Source organism: Trichechus manatus, unplaced genomic scaffold, assembly GCF_000243295.1.
Source record: "Trichechus manatus latirostris isolate Lorelei unplaced genomic scaffold, TriManLat1.0 scaffold00089, whole genome shotgun sequence".
Classification (NCBI taxonomy): Eukaryota; Metazoa; Chordata; class Mammalia; order Sirenia; family Trichechidae; genus Trichechus; species Trichechus manatus.
This window is the reverse complement of record NW_004444025.1, coordinates 3361508-3382279: the sequence shown is the minus strand read 5'-3', so window position 1 is coordinate 3382279 and position 20772 is coordinate 3361508. Positions and strand designations below refer to the sequence as shown.

General features: G+C 37.2%; 1 protein-coding gene across 5 annotated transcripts in view; it reads left to right on the top strand.

Moving 5' to 3' along the window:
* Window positions 1-20772, top strand: part of GASK1B (golgi associated kinase 1B) — a 63487-nt gene that overhangs the window by 25583 nt on the left and 17132 nt on the right. For 4 of the 5 annotated variants that reach the window (XM_023736606.1, XM_023736604.1, XM_023736605.1 and 1 more), the window contains one exon: window positions 5589-5803. In XM_023736606.1, coding sequence (XP_023592374.1) covers window positions 5589-5803 — 215 coding nt within the window. Of the gene's footprint in view, window positions 1-5588; window positions 5804-6556; window positions 10013-20772 lie in introns of those variants that run through there. The other variant, XM_023736607.1, reaches the window with a different exon arrangement.

Below are 20772 nucleotides of genomic sequence, written 5' to 3'. Positions count from 1 at the left end.
TGAAACTCAAGAATCAAATAGGTCTAGATAGTGATGGGGACATGTAAATACCTGTTTAATGAAGGAGAGGATTAACCACTGTGAAAAACCCTGAGCAGATATAACATTTCATCTCCTCCTTCAAACTTCCTCCTTCCCCAAAGCCATCACTGGACCCTGTCTCCCTCTTGTACCTTTCCACACATTTCCTAACTTACTTACGTGACCGACTTCACAAGGTACTAAGCCGAGAGAGAGCTTACTAGCTTTTTTAATTCTCGTATTTTTAATTGCCTAAATCCTACTGTGATAAGCACTGTGGAAAAATAGAGCTGACAGTACTTCCGAGATCATTAACAAGCAGACACTGATGTTGCATCAGCGTTAACAATTGCCTTTGGTAATTAGACATCTGCCCCGTCAGGGTTTTCCTGCAATGAGTTGTTGACAGTTGCCGTGGAATCTGACAGCCTTTGTTTTCTATATTTGAGATGTGTCGCAATTTCTGACTGGCCTTTGTTTTCTTTAATGTGTTTTGTAGAGTTGTTTTTAATGAAAGGCCCTGAGCTGGACTGTTTTCTCATTTTTGTGGTGTTCACCAGGAGTCTTGGAATTTGGCCCATGTGATAGAAAGGACTTTTGATTTCAGAGTTCAGGACATTTTTTCTTATTTCTGTTTTGTGAGAAATGCAGAAACTCAGACAGGTATTCACAACTCCACCCAACATACTTAGCATTCATCTATAGTTCAACAAAACAGCTGTGCAATGTTCAAAGGGAAGGGCATTTACTACATCTAGACAAAGGAAATTGTGTATAGCATTCATTCTTAAGTGAATCTTCATGTTCATCTTCTCAAAAGAATGTCTTCTTTGTGCTTTTGAATGAAGAATGACATGGGAGAACATCAAAATTCAGGGGCAATATTTGGAAAAAAGAAGTTTTACTGGCAAGTCTCATTTTTCTTTTCTTTTTTTATTGTACTCCAGGTGAAGGTTCACAGAACAAACAGTTTCTCACGAAACAGTAGTGCACGTGTTGTTCCAGGACACTGGTCAGCAACCCCACGACATGTCAACCCTCTCCCTTCTTGACTTTTCTTTTTTTTGGTGAAAATATACATAGCCAAAGATACACCATTTTAAAACTTTCCACATGCTCAGTTCAGTGACATCGACTACGCTCTTCCAATTGTGCTGCTATTCTCACGTTAGATGAAGGCTTACAGAACAAAATAGTTTCTCATTAAACAGCCAGTACACGTGTTGCCCTATGACAATAGTTAACAACCTCACTACATGTCAACACTGTCCTTACTCAACCTTGGGTTCCCTATCACCAGCTTTCCTGTCCCCTTCTGCCTTCTAGCCCTTGTCCCTGGACTGCTCTGCCTCATTAGTCCAGTTTTGTTTTATAGGGCTGTCCAATCCCCGGCTGAACGGTGAAGCTCAGAAATGACTTAACCACTGAGCTAAAACGGTGTTTGGGGGCCATACTCTCGGGGTGCAAGTCTCATTTTTTAAGACAGCGTATAACCTTTAATTCACATGAACAGCCACGTGTCTCTAAAAACCTGCCTTCTCACCTCTCTGACAGAATTTTATCTCTTCACTGTTAAGATTTCTCTAGAGAGCGCAGTACTGCATCATTTTGACAAACTTGAATGCCAGGAGATGAATGCCCTCATCTCTGAAACACTTCAGAGTAAGTTGCTTTAACCAGCTTCCTGTTTTTAGAGGCTATTTTCCTGTCGTCCCTTCAGGTCCATCCAAGTTCATTTAATTCTTTTAAAAGCCGTATTTTATAAAAAGCAGGATTCTGTTCACAGTGGTACTTACGGCTTGGAGCCTCTGGAGCCGCAGAGACGGCTCTTGCCTTCTGAAAGGCCACCTGCATTGGAAGGCAGCAAGAATGGAACCACAGCCACCCCGGCTCAGTCTTTTCCTACTCTTTGAAAATCCACCCGTCCTGCGGTGCGCTGATTTCTGCCAGGGCAGGGCAGGACAGAGTGTTTATAATATCATAGTCAGCGTTCAAAATATTGTGTGAAGGAGACACGGGTGGATGTGGAGAAAAACACAGGCTATTAATTTAAAACCAATTAGCTCCCTTTGGCAGTTTGAGGGGAAAACAAACAAATATACAAAGCTTTTCAATGAATTGTATCAAAAATGTATCATTCAAATAAATTGGTAATCTAAAACAGAGAAATGGTAAATGGAATGTAGTATACTCACAGGCTGATGGAGAGTCGGCTGTGGCCCCGGGGCGGGAGGGGGCCGCCTGACTCTTGTCTGTGTAGCGTTTATACCGCGCGAGTCAAGCTCTTGTGCTGTATCATGTGAGTCGAGCAGTCAGCGAGTAGAACAGCAGCAGTGGAGGCTGTATAGCCCCCAAAGCCCTTTGCAAAGTTGGCTGATCATCAGGCTAAACTATGATATCATACTTAGAGTGAAAAATCTTAGTCGTGAGAAATATTTATGACATAACATTTAGCAAAAAAATTATAACAAACTGAATATACAAGATGATCCCAAATAGTTTGTCTTCTTCGTATAATTTTTGCCTCTTTACCCCGATGGAAATGTCTGCTCCATGAAGGCAAAGAATTTGAATGTATTTATTGATGTATTTTTGTGTGTGTATGTCCTAGAACAGTGCTTGACACATAGCTCAATAAATACACACAGGCCACTTGAAAACTGATAAGTGATTATATAATGTATGTACGTAGTAATAATCATCGCAAAGCCTTTCTGGGCATACATATGTTAGGCACCGGGCTGAGAACTTCACATGCATGATCACATCTAATCCTAACAAAGTTTGTTTTGAAAGTACATTCTCACCTCCATTTTACAAAAGGACAAAGCAAGGTTGGGAGAAATTGCATCACTTGTCTAATATTACAAAGCAAATAAATAATGTGGCCAGAATTCAAAAGGTCTGTTTGATTCCAGAGTTTGACCTCTAACCATAAGCCATACTTCTTAAAATTCTTAAAACAATTGACATGTGCAGGTGGGAAAGAAAGAGATGGGGCAAGAGCAGAGATATACATACAAAGAAGATAACCAGTTACTGGGATATGAGATTTGAGCTGATTTTTTTTATTTCTGAGGTATACATTTTTATGTTTTTCCATTTTCTACTTTTAAAATAGTGAAATAAACTTATTTCAAGAGAAACGGAAAAAAATAACAGCCCAAAGTTTGTTATATGTTGTAACTGCTGAGGTAGAGCATTTCCTGATTTTCTGTCAGCCTTGTGTGACTTGCTGAGGAAACTGTGCTCTCCTTCTGTCCCTTCTTTTCATTGTTGAAAAGTTCAGTTGTTGAAGCTCAGTCTTAGGTTTCAACTCCCTTTGAAGACTTCCTAGCCATGTGAATGCAAAATTATCTGTGTATAACTCTGGCCAAAAGACACTGACAGATAGAGCTTCGTAGTGTCTGTCTTTGGAAACCTGAAGTATACCTGTCTTTAAAAGCTATGTTGGGTCTTTTACACATGCTTGGCTACTAAAAAACCAAAACCCACTGCCACTGAATCGATTCTGACTCATAGCAACCCTACAGGATGGAGTAGAACTGCCCCATAGAGTTTCCAAGGCTGTACATCTTTAAGGAAGCAGACGGTCACATCTTTCTCCCTCGGAGCAGCTGGTGGGTTTGAACCGCCGACCTTCGGGTTAGTAGCCAAGTGCTTTAACCATTGTGTCTTATATTTAACCACAGGGCTCCTTATATTTGACTACACTGGTCCATAAATGCTTCCACCACACAATGGACTGCTTTTACCTGGAGTTTATCATTATCTTTTAAACTGGTACAGTATTTAGTATACGTACATTTAAAATGTATTTATTTTATATCTAAGAAGATAATTAGATCACCAAAACCAAACCAAACCTGTTTCCTTCGAGTTGATTCCCACTCATAGCGACCCTATAGGACAGAGTAGAACTGCCTCATAGAGTTTCCAAGGAGCGCCTGGTGGATTCAAACTGCCAACCTTTGGGTGAGCCACTGCGGTAGCTCTTAACCGCTACGCCACCAGGGCTTCCAATTAGATCACCGCAGCCCAAATCATGTCGTAAAGTAAAAGGAAATAGAAAGAAGAGAAATAATGTTAAGAATGAAATTCTTCAGTTAATGGTTCATTTTTCCGTCTCCATTTTTCTCTTTATTGCTAACCAATGATGGTGGCATGTTTTCCACTTTCTAAAGGATTTTCTACAGGCCGTGGCCTAAGTTGCAAGGCTAAAGAGAGAAAGCAAAAGAGCAAAACTATAAAGCAGGTAATTAGAATGACTGAGGGAATGCTATTAAAGTTATTGAGGTCACCGTAACACCAAATTCTCGAGTGGTTCGAGATGACTGTTTCCTGCAGTAAAGACCAGAGATACCAACCCCACGTGAAGGCGAGCAAGCAAGGCGGTGACTCAAATGTCTCTAACAAGCAAGGAATAAAGTTGTAAGTTGAGAACATCTTGGAGGTTGTCTGAAAGACCTTTAAAAATTCCTGAGATTTGTCTAGACATTCCAGACATAATTTCAGAGGCTTCTATCGTCCAGGCCTGTTAAGAATGAGTTAGGTGGAGTTTTTCAGATCTTTGTGATTTAGTTGCGTTTTTTTTTTTTTTTCTTCCAAGAGCATTGTTCTGATTTTTATCAGTTATAAGCAAAGCTTTCCAATACCATCTCTCCATGACTTTATTTGGCAGAAATGAGGGCTTGGGAGTGATGATATTGGTTTTGGGCGTAAGTATGGTTTAATGTGTTCTGATCATGGTCTTCCTTGTCTGTGATGACTTCACTTGGGCCCATCATTCTTTGCGTAGTTTAAAAAAGGAAGAAATTACATTCCTAAATTATCAAAAGTAAGACAACACTTTGAGTGACAGATTTTTAAAAATCATCTATGCACATTGAGTTGAAGAAATGACATTTAGTTAAGTTCACATTGTGAGGTTATGTGAATAAATGATCCATTACCAGGAATGCCAGTGTGCCTACAGAGTTTCTCTCAGAAAAGACAAAAATCCTCCTGTGTTTTTCATTTCCTTCTTTGGCGATTACAGTGAGCAGTGTGAAGCACACAATTTCACTTTTAAATTTGTGACTTCTAAAAATTCTTTTTCTTCCTGATATCATAATGTGGCCCCAGAAAATCAGACAGTTGTTATTACAAATACAGAGCAGCTCCACTCAGACGTTGAATAGACAATTATAAATGTCTGGATTCTTTTCTTTTTTGTGGTGACTGCTTTTAGATGTGGAATAAAACCACATTAACCAGAGGTTATTGTTATTGGTGGTTAGTAGCCTATTGCTGCCACATCTATAAAGTATCTTGGTTTTTTTTTAATAAAACTTCTTTTTCATTGTTTAACAATAACTTTCCACTTTGTAAGACTTCTATCAGGAAGCATCATTAAAGTATAAAAATACTAAAACTTCAGAAGACAGAGAGACCGTAAAATGTCATCTAATCAACTCCCACTGTTGACCGGTGAGAAAGTGAGGCTCTGAAAGAGTGAATGACCTGCCCACAGGCACACACGAGATCAACAGTGTGTTCAAAGTGTGTTTTTGTCTGTGATTCCTTAGATGGCCGCCCATGTCCTATCATTCTCTGGGACTCATCTTTATCTCCGACAAATAATGAGACACACTCTTCTTTGAAGCTCACCTGGGGAACTTACCAGCAGTTGCTGAAACAGAAGTGCTGGCAGAATGGCCGAGTACCCAAACCTGAATGGGGGTGTACTGAAATACATCACCATGAGTGGTCCAAGATGGCACTCTTTGATTTTTTGTTACAGGTAAGTTTATCAAATCAACTAAGTCGTTATTTATACAAGACTGACACTAAGGACTTTTGAACGCCTTGAGTTTTTATGAAGACAGAGTTTAAGTTTTATAATGGTATTATTGCAAGTATTCATACATGCCCCTTAGTCCTTTTATTAATTTCTAAAGAAGTAGTTTACTGGCTGTCTTGCAATAGTCGTAGCTATACTTCATTAAGATAATCCCTCAACAGCTCTTCAAGGTGGGTAGTCTTACCCCATTTGGAGGGTGAGTAAACTGAGGTTTGGTGAGGTTAAGTAACCACCAAAGTTCTCACAACTACTAAAAACTGAAACTGGGATTTCCTGGGATCTGCTGATGGTAAAGGTTTGTCTTTTTTCTGTCATCCCACACTATTTCAATGGTCACCTGGCCACAGAGCTTACAACCACCATTTCCTTGTTTTTTTTCCAAAAATGTTTGTGAATTTTTTTTATGAAGACAAGACATTAGAGAATAATAAATGTCAATCATCCACATAACCCAGTGACTCCTGGCATTTTATGTTTCTCATAACCCTTATCTCCTTTTGGTAAAGATCTCCTGACTCTCTCCTCACCCCCACATTCTGATTACTGCCTTTCCATTCCCTCATTTTAGAAAAACACATTTTCTGTTGCCGTTGAAATGGATATTTTATTGTTAATAAACATTGTGTAATTTAGGACTGTGTTAGGACATTTACAAAGCATTTTATTCCCCCTTTTTTGTGTGTGACATTTCAGGAAGGAACTACAGGGACAAAAATTAATGATGACTCTCAAGTTTTCCTTGGGATAATGAAACAAGTTGAAGTGATAAAATGTAATAGCAATAATGTGGAGAATGACTGAAGATTCCTCAAGTTGAGTGGGTAAAGTTACTCACTAGGAGGCCAGAAATTTTTGGGAGTGGTCAGCAAAGATGTTGACATTACTGAGGATGAAGACTAGGGGGAGGAAGAAGAGGAAATCTATGAATCTGGTAGTGAAGTCTGTGAGAAAGGAATAACCTTAAAGTTTGTTACTGATGAACAAGAACTAACCTATACTGCAGGACAAACCTTTGTAGAAGCCCTCTCTGGTGGCACGTGTTTAGTTCTGGAATCATCAAGTAAATCTCACTCTAGTGTCTACAGTTCCCATCTCTGTTGAAGGACGTTCCAACTATCATTCAACCAACCAAGATGTATTCATGTAACATTATTTCACCGTAAGAAACAACCACAGGAGTAACAAAGTAGTTAATAAGATGACTATCCCTCCTGCTCCTCCTCAAGCTTAATTTTTTTTTAAATATGTAGTTGGGAAAATATAGTGTATGTAAACAAAAAGATAAAGAACTGTGTAAGAATGCCGAACTAATGTAAGTCTTAACTTCAAGCAACAACAACACAAATTGTTATAAGATCCAAAGAGGGAGGGATCACTTTGCGTAAAATTGCTAGTTAGGAAGGAAGGGTTTGAGTAGAACCGTAAGCTGTACATGATAGGGAGGATGGGGAAAAGTGTGAGAAAGAACATTGGCTATTTGGCAATCTGATAGAGCGTGATGGCGTCTTCTTTATATTTGCAGGTCTTTCATTTGGAGTGAGATTGAGGAGATCATATTTACAAAGGTTTTTTGATTATGAATAGTTCTTTTTCTCTGAATTGCTTGTTCAAATTCTTGTCCATTTTTTTATTATTGCATTTTGCAACCTTTTCTTACTGATTTATGAGATCTTTTTGTGTATCATGTAGATTAGCCTTTATCGATCCTATATGTTTCAAATAATTTTTCTTACTTTCATATTTTTCTTTTGATTTTGTTTAGGGTAGATTTTACTCCATAGAATTTTTACCTTTTTTTTGCATAGGATAATATCTTAATTAATTTTTTACTTCCTGTGTTTAGAGTTACACCTAAGAAAAGTGTTTATTGAATGAATGAACAAACACACTGACTATTTTTCTTGAGGACTATCATACATTCTTAGTATCTTCTCATCAATTACATTAATATTTTTATTTCAATGTCAGATCATGTATCTTATTTAGATGACATTTGGGGATGTATTAGAAAGTCTTAGATGGATTTTGTAAACAGTCTTAGAAAAGTCATGCCGGAAGCAAACTAAAATCACTTGCTGTATGTTGCTAGAGCAAGGGCAGGAATGCAGAACCCAGTTGTTACTTTTCTGTACGCAGCATTCTTTTTGTTTCACTCAGATAACAAATCTGCGCTCACAAAGGCTATGCCATTTTACTGAGTCTGTAACATGTGATGGAATCACAAACACTTTTATTCTTGAAGCGTGGGGGTATGAACTGCGTAGACAAAAATTCACCTCCATTAAGTTGACAATAAGAAGTATTTTAGACAGCTTTTGAGTTTTCAAGACTTGGTCAAATCTCTCTCAAAGGGCTCTATAAAATAAAAGGGGTGAATTCAGGGTGTAGAAAACTTTCTTTTTGACCTCAGGCCAGTTTAAGATGGTGGTTAGGAACGGAGAGTCTGGAGTCAGTCTGTTGAATTTGAATTTCAGCATTGCCACTACTAATCTTTTGACCTTGAGAAGTTACTTAGCCTTTTTCTGGCTTAGTTTCCTCAGCTGTAAATGGGAATAATAATAGTTCTTCTATAAAGGGCTACTGAGATGACTAAATATCTTCATACATGTAAAGCATTTAGAATGGTAAGTGGTACATAGTAGGTGTTCAGTGATTATTAGTTATTAAACAGTCGATCATTCAGAAATAATCATAGAGGTAAATATCAATATAAGAACTAATTAAACTATTTTACCATTATTCTTATTCATTATATTGCAAGTCATTCCCCAATCATTTCATTTTTCTCTACTCTTATGGACTTTCGCATTTACATTGTAGGTCTTAGACCATCAGGTTTTAATTATTTTTGACTAGTCTGTCTGCTTCAATAAGCTGTGAATTTCTCAAGGGCAGGTCCTTGTCTTATTCAACTTTGAAACCTTTTCATTATGCAGCATAGTGTTTGATATGTCAGTCGGGGCATCATTTTATTGATCAAAGAAAACTGCCTAGTATATTAAAATATTAAATGTTAAATGTCAAACGAAAAATGTTAAAAGTGAAAGAAATAAAAGTATACTTGCAGTACAGAAATAATTTAAAACTTTTTTTAAAGGAAGAGAATTAGAAGTTTAGAAAATGAAAGAATCAAATAAACAGAAAATTTGTAATACTTTCACTGTTCAGTGAGGTCCTTCATGCACTTCAAACTTTTTCTAAGAATAATTGTTAGTCAATGAGAAATTAAGGCATATTTATATAGAGGGAGACCAATGAAGATATGTCTCGAGATATTATTTGCCTCTACCATCAACAAAATTAACTGCAAATATTTCTTTCCATTTGAATTTGACAGTCTGTTTTTGAGGCCTTATTTATCCCAGATACTTAGCAGACTTAGGGCTGGTGCTACAAAATGAATGAGACCATCTCTGTGCCTTCCAGAGTTGTCCAGTCTAGCAGAAAAGAAAGATAACCATAGCAGAAAATATCAAGCACTATAATAGAGTTAAGTTTAAAATGCTTACGGAGTACTGAGTTTCTGTTAAAGATAACAAAAAAAATTGGACACAGATAGTGATGGCTGTTATACAACATGGTGAATATAATTAATGTCATGGAATTGTACGACATTTTATGGTTGAAATGGAAAGTGTTTTGCTATATATATTTCACCACAATAAAAAATTTTAAAAAATGACTTGGTTTCTTCAACAAATAATATTTACAAAGGAAAAAGAGGAAGCGGGATCTTACATATTAAAAGAGACTTAAGAGACATATGGAGCAAATAGATTTTGGGCAAATTTGAACACTGAATATTTATGATCATATAGATTTACTTTAAAATAATCTCATTGTGGGAATGGCTAATGGAGTGGGCGATGATATAGTTGAAATAAGAGTGGCTGAGAGTTGATGATTTTTTATCTGGGTGATAGGTATGTAGTAGTTCATTGTTCTCTACTTTTATTTCATAATAAATATCTTCATTGCCACAAAAATGCTATAAAAACAGGCAAGGACTGTTAGTTCTGGAACTGGGAGGTAGAAAAGGGGTGGACAGAGAATGTAACATTTAATCTAGTAACTGAAAAATCAGGAGAGCATAAGAAATAGAAAGAGTGTTTCTGAGAAGAATCCTAGTAAAGGGCTAACCATGTGTGAAAGTTCAGTGAAAGGGAGAAATGATCTTAGGGAAACTTTGTCTTCCCTAAAGATTGTTTTCTCCCAGGTGGCTGTGAGTGATAAACTGTTTGTAAATTCAAGAGCAACCATTTCTGTGAATCTGTATGATTGTCCTCTAGAGTTGTCTCTTTTCAGCTAGCTCTCCTCTCCTAACTTCTGTCTGGATGTTGATGAATTAGCCTCCTAGTGTTAATCTTTGACCTATTCCCTCCCACTCTTGATTCTGTGGGTCATTTTTCCTGTTTAATGGTATGATAATAGTAAAAGTAAAAATTCCAACCAACTTTTATCTAAACAAGAAGAAACATTACTTTTCACTGAAAAAATATTTATTTCTACGGGAACATTCTACATGCTAGGCAAAGAAAAATTCCAACTACAGCCCCCTTAATGAACTATGAGCATCTCCCAAGTATTCCTTCCTTATATCCCTGCTACTCAGTGATCAAGGGTCTTGCCTCCACCTTCCAGAGGGCCATCAGGGATAACTATCACAGGCTGGTGCTCTGGTGGCAAGAGACATACTTATCTAGGCCCTAGACACTGGAATTTCAAAGAGTTTGGGTCAATTTTATTGTGTGGCCGAATTACAACACTGCTAATCTTAGTGGCTTGTAGCCATGTATTTATCGGTTAGTCCAAGAAAGTAAATGATTTTCATTCTCTTTCAGTTGCTAGCTAAAAAAGAAGGTTAGGGTAGTCAGATACTGTCTTGGATTGAAGTAACAAAGAAAGCTGGAGGTTAGCTTTGCCAATATTCGTTAGCATGCTGAATTGGCTAGGATCTAGGGATCAAAGATTGCTAAGGATCAGAGGGTTTAGAGAACCATACATTCCTGATTTTTATTGTTGAGACATCTTCCTCATTCCTTTTTATGGTGAGAATCAGAGTTGTCCACTTGGTTACAAAGAGTCACTTACTAAGGTAAAGGATATGGGAAGTGTGTCAGTCGAGGTGTGAAGAAGAATGAGCTCCAAACTGGATCGGTATGAACATGCTAAGCACTGGCATGTATCGTGGTTAGCACAGAATTTTAATTATATAAAACTAGATTCACCCTTTGTTATAAATGAAATCCATACGTCTGGCTTTGACATAATTTCTATTATATGTATGTTTATATTTTGTCATTAGGAGAAATTCCTTCATTATTAATGATACTAAAACACAAGGCTGCTCTTATTTAAAGAGCCCTCAGAAAACTTCCCCAATGATCTTGCGGTACTACAGTTTCATTCTTAGTACTTCTTACAATAAATGAACAAACTGTCCAGAAAACTTGGTATTTATTGCACGCCTACAAAGTGTTTATTGCTTTACATGTTTATATATTCTGACTCATGGAGACCACATGTATATAATTCAAATGCAACATGTAATTTGGTTGGCGTGTCTTTTAATCTAGTGCTCTCTTTTTTTCTCTTCTCAATATGTCTGTTGAAAGTATTTTGTTTCATTTTATTTTGTAGAGAATTCGACACTCCGGAGTTTGCTCGTTGCACGTCTGTGGTGCCTTTAACTTGTCCCTCTCTTCTCTGTATTCCCTATACATTGGTAATTCGATTTATAGACTTGATTAGATTCAGATTTGATTTCTTTGGGAAGGTTTCTTTATAGGCTATTGAGTGTTTTTCCACCAGGAGACATATAATGCCTACTTAGTTTTTCTTTTTGCGGTGTTAGCAGCTGCGATAATAACTGTTGATCTGGCAATTCATTAGGCATTGAAAAATGGCAATTTTCGATTTCTATCATTACTTCTTCGCATATCAGCTGGATTACTTCTATAAAGAGACCTTTTCTTCTCTTATTTGGTTATCCAGTAGTACAGGTTTTATGGTGAAATTAGCATTGTTTTTAAGAAACACCATGATCTGACCTTCTAACTTCTTTGCATTCTTCCATTCTTACCTGCATGAGTCCTTCAGACAGTGCTTGTGATTTGGTTTGCAGTTTGGTCTATTCACTGTCAGCTGAACATGACTCCACACTCTTGTTCTTGCTCTTATTCACCACTGCAATACTACTCCTACTCTTCCCCATCAAACGCGTAGCCTACCCCTCCTTCAAAGTCCAGCTCAAATCCTCTGTCTATAAAGACTTCTAGGAACAACTTAACCATCTCTCTCTCTCTCACTCTCTCTTCTCTGAATATCTAGTATCTTTTAAAAAATTCTGTCCTGAATTTTGGTACAATAAATTTCTAGAGAAACATCATAGAATAGTGTTTATGTAAAACAGACTTGAGTATAAACTCCAGCTTGAATTGTCATCTGTGTAACAAATTTGTAATCTCTCTGAGCTTCAATTCTTTATTTTTTCAATGGGAGAATGATTCTATCTCCCTTGCTGATTTTTTTAACGAGAACTGCATGAAATTGTGCATATGAAATACTTATCATGATATCTGGCAGATAGTAAATACACGATAGATCAGCACAATCATCATTTAGAACCACCTCATTTTAGAATTTGAACTTATTATGAACATTTATATGTATACATACCTCTGCTTCCCTGAATCCCCAGATATGGCAAGCCTCTCATGGTAGAGATCATGCAGGTCCTTCTTTGAATTTTTCACCATGGAGAGATGCTCATTACAGCATTTTGTGCCGTAAGAAACCACGGGGAGCACATACATCTAGTTTCCTGGGCTCTGTCACTCAGGATGGGTTTGGGGTATGTCATGGATTGAATTTTATCCCCCAAAAATAATCTGTCAACTATCATGTAATAAGATGGATTAGTGGCAGTTATACTGATGAGGTCTACAAGATTAAGTAGTGTCTTAAGCTAATCTCTTTTGAGATATAAAAGAGAGAAGTGAGTAGAGATACCTGGGAACCTCATACCACCAAGAAAGCAGTCCTGGGAGCAGAGCGTGTCCTTTGGACCTGAGGTTCCTGTGCAGAGAAGCTCCTAGACAAAGGGAAGATTGATGACACAGACCTTCCTCCAGAGCTGACAGAGAAAGCGTTCCCCTGGAGCTGAGACCCTGAGTTTGGACTTGTAGCCTACTGGACTGTGAGAGAATAAATTTCTCTTTGTTGAAGCCATCCACTTGTGGTATTTCTGTTAGAGCAGCACTAGATGACTAAGACAGGGTAGGTGGTTGTCAATTTTGTATAGGTGGGGAGAACTGATGTGTTTGTTAACTAGCGTATAGAATTTGGGGAGCTAGTGAGGATTTCATACTCAGATTTTGCTCCTAAAGGTCTCCGTTCCCTTTGTTGAGATGTAAAATGTACCTCAATGAACAAAGACTAACATAACAAATATTATGTTTACACATTCCAGAATTATACCATCCATATTTTTTTCCATATTTCCTTTCAGTCATTATTTTACAGATATAAAAAGATTACAAATAAGTTCCCTTTGACTATCTCCTCATGTTTTCTTCCTACACTTTCTCCTTAGAGGTGATCATCATTATGAGATTAGTATGCATCCTTCCAGCCAGTTTAAAAATAAATTTACATATATATGTATATGTATATATCCTTATATAATAAGTGAATATGTGCATTTGTTTTTACTTATCTACTATAAATGCAGTTGACCATGTGTATTTTTCTGCAGTTTGCTACTCCGAAACCTTTAACAGTTGGAGGGACAGGGTCTATCCAGGCTGTGGTTTTGTGATGCCAGAAACAGGGGGTGTGGTGGGAGGTAGATATCAGGGAGGGTCTCCTCTTGAGCACATATGTCTACACAGCAGCAGCCAAGAAGAAACTGTCCCTCTATTGGAACCAATCTTGATATTACAGATGTCACAAAGCATTTGTTTATTGTTTTTCCCCTCATTTCAACATCATGTAAAAGGCTTTGCTTGGCTTTCTAGATATTTTATTTAAATAGTTGATTTATAACAATTTGTTCTTACTTCCTTGTTAGCACAGCTTAGTATTTTCTATCTTTCACTGTATAAACAAAATCAGGAATCATAAGCTTACAGGAAACTGCTTAAAGAATTCAACTAAATTAAACAAGTTTGAATTGAAGGATTTCTATGTTCTATCTAAACTATTCCCAATCAATCTGTGATCCTCAAGCCATCATTTTGGATTATGTGATTCACTTCTTGAATCTAACAAAGCCACTTCCTTACCTAGAGACTATGATTCTCTTGTTTCTTAGTGTGATTCTTTCATAAATGTTCTCCTGTTTACCCCCTATATCGAATCTCACTTTGACCATTCATGGAATACATCCCATCCCCTTACACATGGTAACAACTTCTGAGTCCTCCTTCCAAAGAGAGTCTGATCTGGGAAGTCTATAAAACCTCCCTCTGCAGAAATTTTTTTGAATTTATTTTTATTTTAATGTTGTACTTTAAGTGAAAGTTTACAATTCAAGTTAGTCTCTCATACAAAAACCCATACGTACATTGTTATGTGACCCTAATTGCTTTCCCTATACTGTAACAGAGCATTCCTCCTTTCCGCCCCTGATTTCCCGTGTCCATTCAACTAGCTCCTGACCCTCTCTGCCTTCTCTCTCACCTCCAGACAGGAGCTGACCATTTAGTCTCGTGTATCTACTTGAGCTAAGAAGCACACTCTTCACAAGTATCATTCTATGTCCCATAGTCCAGTCTAATCTTTGTCTGAAGAGTTGGCCTCGGGAATGGTTTTAGTGCTGGGTTGACAGTCCAGGGGCCATGCTTTCTGGGGTTCCTCTAGTCTCAGTCAGGCCATTAAGTCTGGTCTTTTTACTAGAATTTGAGTTATGCACCCCATTTATCTCCTGCTCCAACAGGGACTCTCTGTTGTGTTCTCTGTCAGGGTGGTCATTGGTGGTAGCTGGGCACCATCTAGTTCTTCTGGTCTCAGGCTGATGAAGTCTCTGGTTTATGTGGCCTTTCTGTCTCTTGGGCTAGTACTTTCCTTATGTCTTTGGTGTTCTTCATTCTCCTTTACTCCAGGTGGGTTGGGACCAGTTGATGCATCTTAGATGGCCGCTCACTAGCTTTTAAGACCCCAGACGCCACTCAGCAAAGTAGGATGCAGAACATATTCTTAATAAACTTTGTTATGCCCATTGACCTAGATGTCCCCTGAAAGCATGGTCCCCAGACCTCTGTCCCAGCTACTCTGTCCCTCAAAGTGTTTGGTTGTATTCAGGAAGCTTCTTAGCTTTGGTTTAGTCCAGTTGTACTGATTTCCCCTGTAGTGTGTGCTGTCCTTCCCTTCACCTAAGGTAATTCTTGTCTACTGTCTAGTTACTGAATACCCCTCTCCCTCCTTCCCCACCTTAGTAACGATGAAAGAATATTTTCTTCTGTGTTTAAACCTTTTCTTGAGTTCTTATAATAGTGGTCTTATACAATATTTATCCTTTTGTGACTGACTAAATTCACTCAGCATAATGCCTTCCAGATTCCTCCATGTTATGTTTCACGGATTCATCATTGTTCTTTATTGTTGGCTAGTATTCCATTGTGTGAATATGCCATAATTTATTTATCCATTTATCTGTTGATGGGCACCTAGGTTGTTTCCATCTTTCTGCTATTGTGAATAATGCTGCAGTGAACATGGGTGTGCATATACTTATTCGTGTGACATCTCTTATTTCTCTAGGATATATTCCAAGGAGCAGGATTGCTGGATCATATGGTGCTTCTATTTCTAGCATTTTAAGGCAGCATCAAATCAATTTCCAAAGTGGTTGTACCATTTTACATTCCCACCAACAGTGTATAAGTGTTCCAGTCTCTCCACAACCTCTCCAACATTAATTATTTTGTGTTTTTTGGATTAATGCTAGCCTTGCCGGCGTGAGATGGTATCTCACTGTAGTTTTGATTTGCATTTCTCTATTGGCTAATGATCATGAGCATTTTTTCATGTGTCTGTTAGCCGCCTGAATGTCTTCTTTGGTGAAGTGCCTGTTCATATTCTTTGCCCATTTTTTAATTGGGGTATTTGTCTTTTTGCTGTTGAGGTTTTGCAGCGTCTTGTAGATTTTAGAGATTAGTTGCTGATCAGATTTGTCGTAGCCAAACTTTTTTTCCCAGTCTGTAGGTTGTCTTTTGACTCTTTTAGTGAAATCTTTTAATGAGTGTAAGTGTTTGATTTTTAGGAGCTCCCAGTTATCTAGTTTCTCTTCTGCTGTTTGTGCATTGTTAGTAATGTTTTGTATTCTATTTATGCCATGTTTTAGGGCTCCTATCATTGTCCCTATTTTTTCTTCAACATCTTTATTGTTTTTGATTTTATATTTAGGTATTTGACCATTTTGAGTTAGTTTTTGTGCATGGTGTGAAGTATGGGTCTTATTTAATTTTTTTGCAGATGGATATCCAGTTATGCCAGCAGTATTTGTTAAAGAGACTGTATTTTCCCGAATCAACTGACTTTGGGCTTTTGTCAAATATCAGCTGCTAATAGGTGGATGAATTTATATCTGGATTCTCAATTCTGTTCCATTGGTCTATGTATCTGTTGTTGTACCAGTACCAGGCTGTTTTAACTACCATGGCAGTATAATAGATTCTAAAATTAGGCAGTGTGAAGCCTCTCACTTTGTTCTTCTTCTTAAGTAAGTCTTTACTTACCTGGGGCTTCTTCCCTTTCCATATGAAATTGGTGGTTTGTTTCTGCATCTCAGTAAAAAATGACGTTGGAATTTGGATCGGGATTGCATTGTATGTGAAGGTCGCTTTGAGTAGAATTGACATTTTCACAATGTTGAGTCTTCCTATCCATGAGCAAGGTGTGTTTTCCCGCTTATGCAGGTCTCTTTTGGTTTCTCACAGCAGCGCCTTGTAGTTTTCACTGGATAGGTCTTTTATGGCTCTGGTTAGATTTATTCCTGAGTATTTTATCTTCTTCGGGGCTATTGTAAATGGTATTGATTTGGTGATTTCCTCTTTGAAGTTTTCTTTGTTGGTGTAGAGGAATCCAACGATTTTGGTATGTTTATCTTGTATCCTGATACTTCGCTGAAATCTTCTATTAGTTCCAGTCGTTTTCTTGAGGATTCTTTGGGGTTCTCTGTGTATAAGATCATATCATCTGCAAATAGAGATACTTTAACTTCTTCCCTACCAATTTGGATGACCTTTATTTCTTTTTCTAGCCTAATTGCTCCGGCTAGGATCTCTAGCACAATGTTGAATAAGAGTGGTGATAAAGGGCATCCTTGTCTGGTTCCTGTTCTCAAGGGGAATGCTTTCAAACTCTCTCCATTTAGGATGATGTTGGCTGTTGGCTTTGTTTAAATGCCCTTAATTATGTTGAAGAATTTCCCTTCAATTCATATTTTGTTGAGAGTTTTTATCATGAATGGGTGTTGGACTTTGTCAAATACCTTTTATGCATCAATTGATAAGATCATGTGGTTCTTGTCTTTTGTTTTATTTATGTGATGGATTACATTGATTGTTTTTCTAATGTTGAACCATCCCTGCATACCTGGTATAAATCCCACTTGGTCATGGTGTATTATTTTTTGATATGTTGCTGAATTCTATTGGCTAGAATTTTGTTGAGGATTTTTGCATCAATGTTCATGAGGGATATTGGTCTGTAATTTTCTGTTTTGTGGTGTCTTTACCTGGTTTTGGTATCAGGGTTATGCTGGCTTCATAGAATGAGTTTGGGAGCATGCCATCCTTTTCTATGCCCTGAAATACCTTTAGTAGTAATGGTGTTGACTCTTCTCTGAAAGTATGGTAGAATTCTCCAGTGAAGCTGTCCGGAACAGGGCTTTTTTTTGTTGAGAGTTTTTAAATTACATTTTCAATGTCTTCTTTTGTTATAGGTTTATTTAGTTGTTCTACCTCTGTTCATGTTAGTTTAGGTAGGTAGTGAGTTTCTAGAAATTTGTCCATTTCCTCTAGGTTTTCATATTTGTTAGAGTACAATTTTTCATAGTATTCTGTTATGATTCTTTAATTTCAGTTGGGTCTGTTGTGATACTGCCCATCTCATTTCTTATTTGGGTTATTTGCTTCCTCTCCTGTTTTTCTTTTGTCAGTTTGGCCAATGATTTATAAATTTTGTTGATCTTTTCAAAGAATCAGCTTTTGGTCTTGTTAACTCTTTCAATTTTTTTTCTATTATCTATTTCATTTAATTCTGCTCCAATTCTCATTATTTCCTTTCTTCTGGCACCCAAGGGCTTCTTTTGCTGCTCTCTCTCTACTTTTTCTAGTTGTAGGGTTAATGTTTGGATTTTGGCCCTTTCTTCTTTTTGGATGTGTGCATTTATTGCTATAAACTAACCTCTGAGCACTGCTTTTGCTGTGTCCCGAAGGTTCTGGTGGGATGTGTTTTCATTCTCATTTTAGTCTATGAATTTCTTTATTCCGTTGTTAATTTCTTATACAACTTAGTAGTTTTTGAGCAAGGTGTTCAGTTTCCATGGGTTTGATTTTTTTGTTTCTTGCTTTTTCTGTTACTGATTTCTAGTTTTATGGTTTTATGGTCAGAAAAGATGCTTTGTAATATTCTGATGCTTTGGATTCTATTAAGGCTTGCTTTATGGCCTAAAATGTGGTCTATTCTGGAGAATGTTTCATGTACATTGGAAAAGAAAGTACACTTGGCTGCTGTTGGGTGGAGTGTTTGGTATATGTCCATGATACCAAGTTGGTTGATTGTAGCATTTAGATCTTCCGTGTCCTTATTGAGCTTCTTTCTGGATGTTCTGTCCTTCACCAAAAGTGATGTGTTGAAGTCTCCTACTATTATTGTGGAGCCGTCTATCTCTCTTTTCAGTGCTGTTAGAGTTTGCTTTATGTATTTTGGAGCCCTGTTGTTGGGTGCATAAATATTTATTATAGTTATGGCCTCCTGGTGCACTGACACTTTAATCATTATATAGTGTCCTTCTTTATCCTTTGTGGTGGATTTTTCTTTAAAATCTATTTTGTCAGAGATTAATATTGCCACTCCTGCTGTTTTTAGTGTTGTTTACTTGATGTATTTTTTTCCATCCTTTGAGTTTTAGTCTGTGTCTTTAAGTCTAAGGTGTGTCTCTTGTAGGCAGCATATAGATGGATCCTGTTTCTTTATCCATTCTGCCAGTCTCTGTCTCTTTAGTCCACTTACATTCAGCATAATTTTGTGCTGTCATTCTGGTGTTATTATTTTTGTGTGTTGTTCACAGTTTCTTTGTTTCACTTAATTTTCTGTACAGTCTTTTTTTTTATGTATTTTCATCTTTTTCATTGTTGTTGATTTTCTATCTGCTGAGTATTTATATTTTTCTTTTTTATTTTGATGTGTAGGATTGTTAGTTTCCTTTGTGGTTGCCTTAATGTTTACCACTATTTTTCTAAGTTTAAACCAGTCTTTTATTTCTTTATATCGCCTTGACTTCCTCTCCATATGAAAAATCTATGTCTACATGTTTTAGTCCCTCTTTTCGCTTTAATGTTGTCATCTTTTACATATTGACATCTCTGTTTCCCTATTTACAGTGTTTTAGCTTTGAATTATTTTTGTGACTTCCTTATCTGGGTTGATATCAGCTTGCTCTGCCCTGTGTTCTACTCTTGGGTTGTTATCTGATGTTAACTGATTTTCTAACCAGAGGACTGTCTTTAGTATTTCTTATCATTTTGGTTTGGTTTTTGCAAATTCCCTAAACTTCTGTTTATCTGGAAATGCTCTAATTTCACCATCATGTTTGAGAGATAGTTTTGCTGGATATATAATTCTTGGCTGGTAATTTTTTTCCTTCAAGGCTTTATATATGTCATCCCATTGCCTTCTTGCCCACATGGTTTCTGCTGAGTAGTCCAAGCTTAGTCTTACTGACTCTCCTTTGTAGATGATGTTTTGTTTATACCTAGCTGCTCTGAAAATTCTCTCTTTATCTTTAGTTTTGGCAAGTTTGATTATAATATGTTCTTCTTTTGGGATCTGCCTTGTATGGTGTTTGATGAGAATCTTGGATAGATATCTTGTCATCTTTCACAGTATCAGGGAAGTTTTCTGCCAACAAACCTTCAAGAATTCTCTCTGTATTTTCTGTTATTGTCCCTGTTCTGGTACTCCAATCATTCATAGGTTATTCTTCTAGATAGAGTCCCACATAATTCTTAGGTTTTCTTCATTTTTTAAAATTCTTTTATCTGATCTTTCCTCAAATAAGTTGATGACAAGTGTTTTGTCTTTAATCTCACTAATTCTGACTTCCATTGCCCCAGTTCTGCTGCTATGATTTTCTATTGAGTTGTCTACTTCTGAAATTTTATTGTTAGTCTTCTGGATTTCTGACTGCTGTCTCTATGGATTCTTGCAGCCTGTTAAATATGTCATTATGCTATTCTCTAATCTTCTTAAGTTCTGCTATTACTTGGTCTGCATTTTGCTATTTCCTTCCTGATCTCTTGAAGAGTTCTGTATATTAATCTTTTTTATTCTGCCTCTGGTAATTCCAAGAAATTCTCTTTCTCCAGAAAATTTCTTGATTTTTTATTTTGGGAGCTTTCTGAAGCCATCATGGTCTGCCTCTTTTTTTTTTTTTTAATATTGACTGGTGTCTCTGAGCCATCAATGATAAGGTATTATGTTTATTTATTTTTTGGTTTGTTTACTGTGTCCTAGCTTCTTGTTTTGTTTTGTTATTTCCAAATAGGCTGCTCGTATGAGCTAGCCCCATCACAGGCACCCTTGAAGCTCCAAAGTCCTGCCACTAGGTGGCCAGACCTGCCACTAAGTATGTGAGCCCAGGAGTCTGCCCACTCTTCCTATACGGATTCACGCGGGTCTAC